Raw genomic sequence first — 10550 nt, forward strand, 5'->3', positions numbered from 1 at the left:
TGTATCAAGAAACGGCACACTAAAATTGCATTGGTAACAATAGCTATGCTATAGAAAAAGGCAAATATCCGAAGCTACTATATGAATGTTTCTAACTCATCATAACTCATCAAGGCACACGCAAGTATACATGTTTGTGACATCGCGTGGCTAAAATAGGCTACGTTTACAAGCAAATTAAAAAGAAGACATCACTTCAAGCATGGAAACCCCAGATAAGTTGGAACTTTTCAAGCAATAAAGATGATTAGAAAAATTTAGTCTCTATGCCCAGCATATGAAACGCAAGTTTCAAGGTGTGCAACCATGGATGAGTTCGTCTACAGATCATGCCTATCCCTCATCAAATTTGAAAAACTAGTTCAGCCCACAAGTCATCAGAGAACATGCAGCATGCCTCTTTAGCCGCAAACTTAAAAGAGCCGTGACAAGCAGCTTTAAAGATTACAATCTTATTAATGATTAAGTTATCTTGATTAAGAATTTAAGATGAAGCATATTGACAAACGCTGCAACCATGGGCACATTAAGGATTACGGAACATGTGCTCCTCTGTAAAAATGGGCAGCAGATGTCATGTTTTATCAAGATATGAACCAAGATCAAAGCTTATTCAAGTCAATTGCTCGTAAAGCACTCATTTATCCTACAGAGATGCCCTATTATACTAAAAGCCTTATCAAAAAAATAGTAGAAGAAAGGAAAACAACAAAGAAATCAGCCAAAATGGATCACGTTCAACCCCATCACAGACTCGTGTTCCGAAAATTCAGCAACTAGGTTTTCAGCTATCGTCAGATTTAACGCAAAAAATGGTATTTGATGCAAAAAAAAAAAATTAATGGTATATGGTGAATTAATAATTTACCACAAATGGCAGTTGCCATTAATGGTATTCTGTGCTAACGGACGAAAACTCAATGGTATATGGTGAATTAAAACATTTTGTGTGGTATATGGTGAATTTTGAAGAAACTCAGTGGTATATCATGAAATATCTGAAAATGTAAAGAAAAATTAATAATAATATTAAAATGAGAATCATCTCTCATAATTCCCTTAACCATATGGTCCACCCTATAAATATGTATTACGTCTATGTTGTTGAATCTTCAAACAACAGAAACCTAAAAGGCTCCTGAATTCCACACTTAGACACTCTAAATTAAAATAAAATTCAAAATTTTCATTCACAAACTTCAATAAATTAAATAATTTTCCACTCTAAATTAATTTTTCAAAACGGGTCTTCCATTGTGGATGCTTGGCTTGGCTTGGCTGCTCAACAACTGCGTTCGCTTGCTTGCTCTTCTTTTCCACCAAGTATGCACTTTTTTATTTTATTTTTTATTTCATCATTTAAAAAATGTAAGTGTGTAGATAACCTTTTAAAAGAAAGAAATCGAAGCAAGAAAGGGAAAATTATAATTTTGGTGTTGGAGGGATTTGAAAAAGAAATAAGTAATTCTTTGTACAATATTTGCACCAAAATTATAAAGAACTAAAATTATCTCTATTTTTTTTCTCTACATTTCTATATATTTCTTTAATTATTTTTACGTGCATTTTCTTAAAGGTATGATTTAAATTAGTTTCAATCTCATATTATTTTTAAAATAAAACTATGTACTACTCCTAGTAGATGTTACTCCAGTATTTTGCTTACCCTTTTCAGCCTCATTTCCCATCAATTTTTTCGGTGATGACCAACCGGTACTAAATGGTGAAAATAAGAATGATTTGTAGTATAAATTTTCATGATATTTATCATGTTATTTCTATGGTAATGAAATTTTGATCGTAAAAATTTTTTTTCACAATTTTTCATCACCACATAATACAACATGTTTAAATGATAAAGTATTAGAATGAACTTTGTGAAAAAGAATGAGATTGTTTAAAAAATATAATCATGACCATTAAACTTGTTAAGATATATTTCTACTAAAATTACACTAATTTTTTATTATTATTCCCATTAACACCGGTTACCAAAAGAGAAAATTCTGTAAAGAAATTTAATTGAAGTGTATATGTTTTAAAATGTATGTAGGGGGTTGTTGGATGAACAGTTCTTACAATAACAACAACTCCAAGACGAGAGTACTGCAAATATTGTATCTGAAGTTGCAACATTTATTACTTTCATTAATCTGAGAAACTTCCCCGCAATCTCCGGACATTTCGGTTATCAACCTTCTCTTTAATTCCCTTTATTTAATTTCTTTTTGTAGCTGATTTAATATTTTGTAGTTAATATTATGAAAATATGTGTTAAAGACGAATGAAATAAGATTTCACTTAACTATGTTTTTAAGACCAGTTGATGAATAGTAGTAGCTATAGGAATTGTAAAATTTATTAAAATTCAGAAAAATTATAAGTTTTAACATTTATGTATGACTGTAACTTATATTTGAGTTTTTAATTTTAAATATACTACATTAGCCATGAAAATGTCACATACTTCCACCCTTCCATGATAGGTGCTATCAATGGTAAGTATTATAAAATGGAGGAAGTATTATTTATTGGAGCTTTAAATTTACTACATTAAACAACCAAATTAAATTAAGAGATTTTTTTAGATTAATGTAGCAATGAATTCCCTGAGTATTTGTAATTATGAAGGGAAAGATAGTATTTGTGCGAGTATATTAGAAAATGGTTGGCTTTTGATCATAAAAGTTTTGTATGCCGATTACTCTCCGTTTTTATATGTTCGTCTTACATATATAATTTATGTATTTTAGTGTTTAAGTTTGCCCGTAATAAATACTTTCTCCGTTCTGAAGTACTCGCTGCATTTCGATTATGTGTACTATTCATCGTTCAGGTTGATTTAATATATTGTGACTTATGTGTAAGTAAAAATATAGTCAAGTGGGATCTTGTTTAAATCGTCTAATCGCATACCTTTTAAAATTTTTAGATTTGTATAATTCAACATATAAATAAACAAAATAATGCATTGAAATACGTAAAAAGTGAAATATAGCAAGTTTAATAGAACTGAGAAAATATGAAAAACATATTAATATGAAATTTTAATAGATTCGTCAAAACATAAATTTTTTAAATATTAACTTTTTTTGAATTTTTAAAAATTCAAAATTAAAATTATTTGAACTTTAAATTTAAGCAAAAAATAAATAGAAAAAAACATGAGTATGTATCAATTTCCTATGAAAGTTGATCAGAATGAAATGACTAGTTGTAAGTTTTGGTTGAAAATCAATGGTAATTAATGAATGTATAGCTAATTTAGCTTGGCTATATGCTTATAATTGTAACACCCCGGCCTCTCGTATCGCTGGTGACTACTTTTGGAGAACGTAGACTAGCCCCACAAACCAACATGAGTCTTTCCAGCGCACTTTGGCCTCACTCGTGCGCACCCGGGAAAATTTCCCAGGAGGTCATCCATCCTAAGATTGCTCTCCACGAAGCACGCTTAACTGTGGAGTTCTTAGCAAATGGGCTCCCTAGAAAAAAAGATGCACCTTATTGATATGAGTAGTCTATCAATCCTTATTCTAGCTAAATCTGGGGTATTACAATAATATACTAGCTTTTGATTATTCTGAATTTTTTAACTTGAGAATCTGATTTGAAAAGTGTATTTGACCAATTTTTGGAAACTCAATCTTTAAACTTCGTTACTCTTTTTATTTTATTGTCACTTTTATTTTAATAAATTTACGAAAATGCTTTTGGACTTAAAACTTCTATAAAATACTCTAATTACACTCATTAACACTTTTATCACTCTAAAACCACTAAATCAAAACCTTAAATTTGTGTAGTTAAAGCTAAGGAATTTAAAACGCCAACAACAATTCAAGGTAATGTGTAATCGAATTTCTTCAAAAAATAGAACAAGAAAAAAAAATTAGGAACAGATCAGTCACACGCGTCTGAGCCACGGGTGAGTCACACAAAACGTGCGGTCCCCCCCCCCCCCCCTTTTTTTAATTATTAATATTTGTGTTTTATGTTATTAATTAATACCACCTCCACACCAATATAAATGTCTCATTTGCTTGGGTACGGATATTAAGAGTGGTGTGAGGTCTATTAAAAAAGTGGCAGTTGGATAAGTAGTGAAGGGTAATTAGTGAATGGTAAGTAGTGAAAGGTAGTTGGGTAAGTAAAGTATATGGAGGTATATTCGTAATTACTTGTGTGAACTAAGTATATTTAGGTCAAAAAAAATTGACAAAAATAGAAATGTGACAATTAATATGGTTTTGCCAATTAAGGAAATGTAACAATTATATTGGTGTGGAGGGAGTAATAATTAATATTTATGTTATTAAATTATTTTTGTTAATAATGATTAATTTAATATTGTTGTTATTAATAATAATTAATCTTTATGTTAATAAATTATGTTTAATAATAATATTATTATTATAATTTTTTTTTGAAAATAAATTATAATGATATTAATAATAAAATTAAATTAATAATTATTAGATAATATAATATATTAATTAAATGTTTATTAATTTAACTTATTAATTTAATAGTTATTATTTTTGAAATGTTTATTAGTTTATATTGTTAAATGTTTATTAAATTAATCGTTTGGCAATTGTAAATTAATGTGTTAATTAATTATTGTCTTTTATTGATGTAGTTAACTTAATGTAATATTTTATTATTTTAATTTATTATTAATAGTTAGTTAAATTATCAATATTGTAGTAAATGGCTGGTAACCAAGAAAGAGGAAAAGGTTTTTTTAGTCACTTGTTGAGCGGGAATAATTCTAGGCCTACCTTACTCAGAGGGAACACTCATGAGAGGGGGGTTACGGGTTCCTCTAAGCGAGCTAGGCAGGAACAGGCGGCTAGACACAGTGAGGCTCAACGTTCGAGTATGCTGCACCAAGTGCGTACTCGCTTTCATGACCAGACTAGCATCCAGAGTAGTTCGGGGGGTTTCAGTGATGATGATACTGAGTATGAAGCTGTTGGTCAGCTCGTCGATTGGACTGTCATGAGCGGGCCTGACGGTAAATTTACACGGGGGAGCAGGCACCCACAGTCTGTTGGAACGGACTGGTTGATCACATCACCGCAGCCCGGGGGCCCCACTGACGCCCGCCTGATACCCAGCTATGGGGGGCACATAGCTAAAGTAATTTTTGAGGGCTCTGAGCGTACGCCTCCGATTTTGGAGTGCCATAATAGAAAGAAGACGTTGGAGGCGATCATCAGACTGCAGCATATGTCTGATGAGTTGTACGAACTTTTACCTGCCACTCTCCTCGGTCGGCTACCTTACATTATGCACCAGTATATTGATAGTGCTTTAATATCGGCCTTTGTGGAGAGGTGGCAGCCGGATACAAACACCTTCCACATGCCCTGGGGGGAGATGACTATTATGTTGCACGATGTGCAACGCATCTTAGGCATTGGTATTGAAGGTTCACTCCCGGCAGAACCCGCTGATGCTGATTGGAAGCTCGCACTGGCAGGTTTGTTTGAGGAGCCCATGTCGAAGCTGCGGAGGAAAGGGTACTTCACTAACGGGAGCATAAACGTTGGTGAAGTTATGCAGATGTGCCACCGTTTTCAGGCTTTGGAGACACAGTGTACGGCCTATTACATGGCTATTGTCGGCTCAACACTGCTGGTGGATAACACCAAAACTGGGATGCGACCTCACCCTATACTAACTGTCAATGTCGATCAGGATGAGATTGCTTGGGGTGCAGTGACGTTGGCATACTTGTATCGGCAACTGGGAATGGCATCTAGGGCTGGTTGCAAGACCATTGCTGGCTGTCTCACATTGCTGCAGACATGGATCTACGAGTACTTCCCGGTCTTTCGCCCTCATCCTCGTCAAGCTGATATGCCTAACAAGACAAGGGCGGAGATGTGGTGCACGAAGAAGCCAGTTCGGGAGCTCAGCAGGCTGAGATACTGTAGGAGTATATTGGACTCCATGACAGAGATAAAGGTATTGTACATCACATCACACTTTTTTATACATTTTACTTTAATATTAGAGTATTTTTTTTATGCTAATGTTGCATGTAATCAGGTGGAATGGAATCCATACATTACTTCTCCTAGGGCATTGTTAAATGAGCACCCACGCACCGCCTTTATCGGGTGTATCACCTGTTTTGATATGGTCGAGGCGTATTTGCCTGAGAGGACAGTCAGACAATTGGGGTTTGTACAGGATATTCCCCCCGCTCCTTTGAGGCCTACCCAGGCTCTGCGACCGGCACAAGGAAGCTATTTCGTCACCTTTGCTTCTCCATATATCTACACGGAGGCGTGGAGTAGGTTCCCTTATAGTGGTCGCGTTGGCAATCAGACACTTTGTCGAGCATCTGTTCCATCAAAGGTTGTTCCTGACTATGTTAACTGGTTTAGAGTGTCCTCCCACCCATTTCTCCTCCCCAGCAAAGGACCTAGTGTTGATGCAGCTGATAGCGAAGTTGAATACGTTAGTTTTTATATTTATGTGTTTCCTTTTATTTATTTCCATTACATAATGGTGTCTATTGTGTTGTTAAAATCGTTATTTTATGTGTACAGTTTGCAAATGAATTTCCGAGTCGAATCGCGCCCCTGTTAAGGATGCCTGCCATCGTCGATATGACCCCTCGGGAAAGACAGACTGCTGATGTGTATATAGAAGAAGTTCGAGATTTATTTGCCGAATGGCAAGCTTTTAGAAGGTTTGACCCTTCATAGACATTGGATTTTATAATTATAAACTTTTTTCTTGGTGTTGGGTTGTATTTATAAACTACTCGAATTGTGTCCATTAATTTACAACAATGGTCGTTATATTTTTCATTACTACATTTATCTATACATGTTGAATGCTATCTAGATATAAGTATTAATCGCGTTTTTCATACTTATATTTTTTATAGATATTTTTCATTAATGCATTTATTTATAAACAAATATAAATCGTAAATGAATACACAATGTTGTACGATGGACTATCAAAATTGATTGCATCTTTAGTGGTGTTATTACCTTGTGGTAGTTGTATGCCGTATAGTCTATTCCAGAGAGAAATTCTGGTTTGAAAATGTGATTCTAAATGTCTATTCAAATTGTCAGTTACTTTTCTCCATGATCGCTGGAGTGGGGGAATTGGAGATGAATCATCGTTTATTAACAGTTGAACATAATGATTTCTATTCACCCAAAAAATATGTATGACTTTATGTACACCATGCACACCCGCCATTCTCCTCAATGGAAGAACCAAACAGTTGTACTGTGGATTACCTTCAACAGAACCGTAATACGCAATGGCAATGTTAAGAAATGTTACTGCAGAGTACGATCCCATCGGTGCCTCCAGCTAGTGAATGAATGGTGCAGGTCCCTTGCTATGTCAACCGATTCTGAATATAACATTATCTAGCGTCTCGGTTGATTGATACACACGTAGGCATTGATCTCTGTTCGTTTGCATTTCCATACACATTGCACGTCGTAGTATAGGCCATGCCTCCTTGCCTCCCAACTCTGTGACGGCAATAGCTCTAAAACCATAATTATCATCACCTATAACATCTATCCAATCAAACAGGTAAGGAGGAAGAATATGCGGGATATGATTGGGCCATGGAAAGAGGACCTGCAGAACCATCTGTAATTAAAAAAAAGGTTAGTAACATTCAATTGTAACAAACTAATGTGAATAACAGAAGAGAAAGACAGCTACCAGATAAGTTGAAACTAAAATTAATTCCAACTGACGATTGCGTTGATCGACCACTGGATCTACCACTAGATCTCCCGCGTGATGAAGATCTTGATTCGCGACCCATGGAGGATGATCTGCTTTATTTAAAGGCGCTTTTGTTTTGCCTAAGGGTTTTGCTTGTCGATGGTCTTCCCTTTCTCGATGGTCTTGCATGTGGCTCAAGTATATCGGTGCCATCAGGATGTAATTTACCTGAGACATGCGTCGTACAACTGTAGGATCGGCTTTTAACATTTCATCAACCAACAATTGAAAGTACTCTTTATCATCGGCGTTTGCGTGCCGTACTCCTTCGTTGGTGTCAGCTTCTGCCTTTATGTACGTTAATGTTTTCCAAAAGAGATGTATGTCATCCAAATACAATGAACCTTGTGACCTGATCGAAAAATAAAAGTAAACAAGCACAGGGAAATCCATGGGTGCTTTGAAGTGCACAACCGCATTTGTCAAACACATAATCACCCAACTCTAACATACGGTTGTGCTCAAGTAGCAATTGTTCCAAGGAGAAAATGGATACGTGACGATATAACGGTCTCAAGAAATTATATCGCAAAGACCTTGAAATAGAATTCATGGACTCCTGTACCGTTTGTCAGATCCTCGATTGCTGATTTGTTATTTGTGCATGTGCCCATTTAAACAGGGTATTAAATGAGCTATTATCGTTACCAAGACAATACTTGAAAGACGAGTATAGGCTTTTAACTCTGCTGGTAGTCTGGTTACCCATGTGTAAACAGTCATTCGTCTATGCACGCATAAATTTGTCTTTGTGTGGTATCCACGTTCCAGCCAAATATCGAATGACCCTTCTATTCCTAGTTGACTAAGTAGCCACAATTGATTTCCATCTGTTTTCAAATTCAGTGAGCATAGAATTGTTAACCAAGGGGTTCCACCTACTTTGTCGGAATATCTGCCCTTGTTGATTTCTTCTCCCACCACACAATTTGTTCTCCATGTTCTCTACGTCATTCGCAATATACCATATCTATAATAAATGTCGCATATCTACATTAAATTGAAGATTGAATATAAGTAATACTCCCTCCTATTCAGCTTATGTGTCCCATTTCCTTTTATGGTCAAGTCATCTTAATTGTCCCATTTCTATTTTTGGTATGGGTTTTTGACTTTTATGCTCTTAGTAGCTTTATCCTATTTTCAATTATACCCTCTATTACTCATACTAATTTTCCTCCCTTACATTAAAAAACCCATAATACCACTCTCTTTCCTATCCTTAGGGTCCCACTTTTGACTCTTCTTAAAATCCGTGAAAAGTCAAATGGGACTCCTAAGGTGAATAGGAGTGAGTATATATTTAATAAATAGAACGACAACAATTAATCAATAAGTAACATATGCATATATTTGACTTCCAAAATGCTAACCTTTTTTTTCCAGTCAAAAAATTAATTTTAAATAGTTAAATTCACAAGATATATATAACAAAATATAATAATTACTATTATATTTTGGAGCATTTTGATTTTGAGTAATTAAGGCATGTTTTTCAAATTCGGCCTTTAATTATAGTTATATTTAACGTAATTAAGAAGACAACAATTATTACTTTAATTGTGATAATATACGAAAAACATTATATCAAACTGTAGAGAACTAAGAATGCACTAATTAAGGAATAATTATCTCATTCATTTTAATTTGAAGTATTTATAGTATAGGAATAATATCATTATTTTAATATTCCTCCCTATTTTTCAGCAAGAATTTTTCAATTATTTAAGAAAATTTTGAATTTTAATTTAAATGTCATACTTAAGACTGAATATAGATTAATATCTACCTCATATTTGTATATTTGCACATTTTAAAGTATTTTGATTTTGAGTAATTAAGGCATGTTTGTAAAATTATGCTTTTAGTTACTGTTATATATTCACCTAATTAAGAAAGTGAGACTTAAATTTATATTTTAAAATCCAAGTTTTTGTATTTTTAGTTTTTAAGAATAATCGATCATATTATTTAAATAAGGAAAAACTTTTGTGTATAAAAGGCAAGGCAAATAACAAACCAGACAACTATTATTATTAAATTAAATACATTTCATTTTGGAACAAAATTGTCATTTATCTATCTATATATCTATATAATATACTAATGAAGAAATGATTAGGACACATATCGACTATACAATAAAATTTTTTCTGATCTTTTCATGTTCTTATTAGGAAAATATTGTTTAGCATATCATGTAATATCTTTCTGATTAGATTATTGATTAGTTCTAAAAGCTTTTAAAACAATACCTAGAGGTGTTCATTCGGTTGATCGGTTCGGTTTCGGACGGGTGTTATTCGGTTCGGTTGCATTTTGGATCGGTTATTTTTCGGCTGTGTGTTACAACGGGTCACACTCGGGTCGAGTCGGTTAGTCACGGTTCGGTTAGAGATCGGTTATTCAAGCTATCCGGTTAGCATCAGTTCGGTGTCGGTTGAAGTTCGTGTCCAGTGTCAATCGGTCTCGGGTTGTCATCGATTACTAATTGGTTCGGTTTTTTCGGGTACAGATCGGGTTCGAGCTTTATTTTTCGAGTAGATATCGGTTACGGATAACTATTGATCGGGTCAATATCGAGATAAGTTAATAGTCAGATTTTAATTGATGTATGCTCATTTACTTACAAAAAATAATTACCGATTGTTTTATCAGATATAGCAGATAAATCTGTAGCAGATCGGATCTACCTGCTAATGACCCATTTAACCTACTTTTTTTTAGGTCATTAAATTCATATATTTCAGGTCATTTGACCCATT

The 10550-nt window shown here is 34.1% G+C and overlaps 1 protein-coding gene across 1 annotated transcript; it reads left to right on the forward strand.

Annotated features, from left to right (window-relative positions):
* Window positions 1–1193: 1193 nt before the first annotated feature.
* On the forward strand, window positions 1194–6773 carry LOC130824488 (protein MAIN-LIKE 1-like). The gene is made up of 5 exons (XM_057689522.1): window positions 1194–1323; window positions 2054–2187; window positions 4711–5976; window positions 6061–6474; window positions 6567–6773. The coding sequence occupies exons 3-5, from the start codon at window positions 4714–4716 to the stop codon at window positions 6723–6725; spliced, it is 1836 nt and encodes a 611-aa protein (XP_057545505.1). The 5' UTR covers window positions 1194–1323; window positions 2054–2187; window positions 4711–4713; the 3' UTR covers window positions 6726–6773.
* Window positions 6774–10550: the final 3777 nt, after the last annotated feature.

This window comes from Amaranthus tricolor, chromosome 9 (genome assembly GCF_026212465.1).
Source record: "Amaranthus tricolor cultivar Red isolate AtriRed21 chromosome 9, ASM2621246v1, whole genome shotgun sequence".
Classification (NCBI taxonomy): domain Eukaryota; kingdom Viridiplantae; phylum Streptophyta; class Magnoliopsida; order Caryophyllales; family Amaranthaceae; genus Amaranthus; species Amaranthus tricolor.

Bases quoted from the DNA above. Each gene is read 5' to 3' on its own strand.
- LOC130824488 (XM_057689522.1), top strand. From the start codon at position 4,714: ATGGCTGGTAACCAAGAAAGAGGAAAAGGTTTTTTTAGTCACTTGTTG. The intron at 5,977-6,060 runs GTATTGTACATC...GCATGTAATCAG, and splicing joins ACTCCATGACAGAGATAAAG to GTGGAATGGAATCCATACAT. The intron at 6,475-6,566 runs GTTAGTTTTTAT...TTATGTGTACAG, and splicing joins CTGATAGCGAAGTTGAATAC to TTTGCAAATGAATTTCCGAG.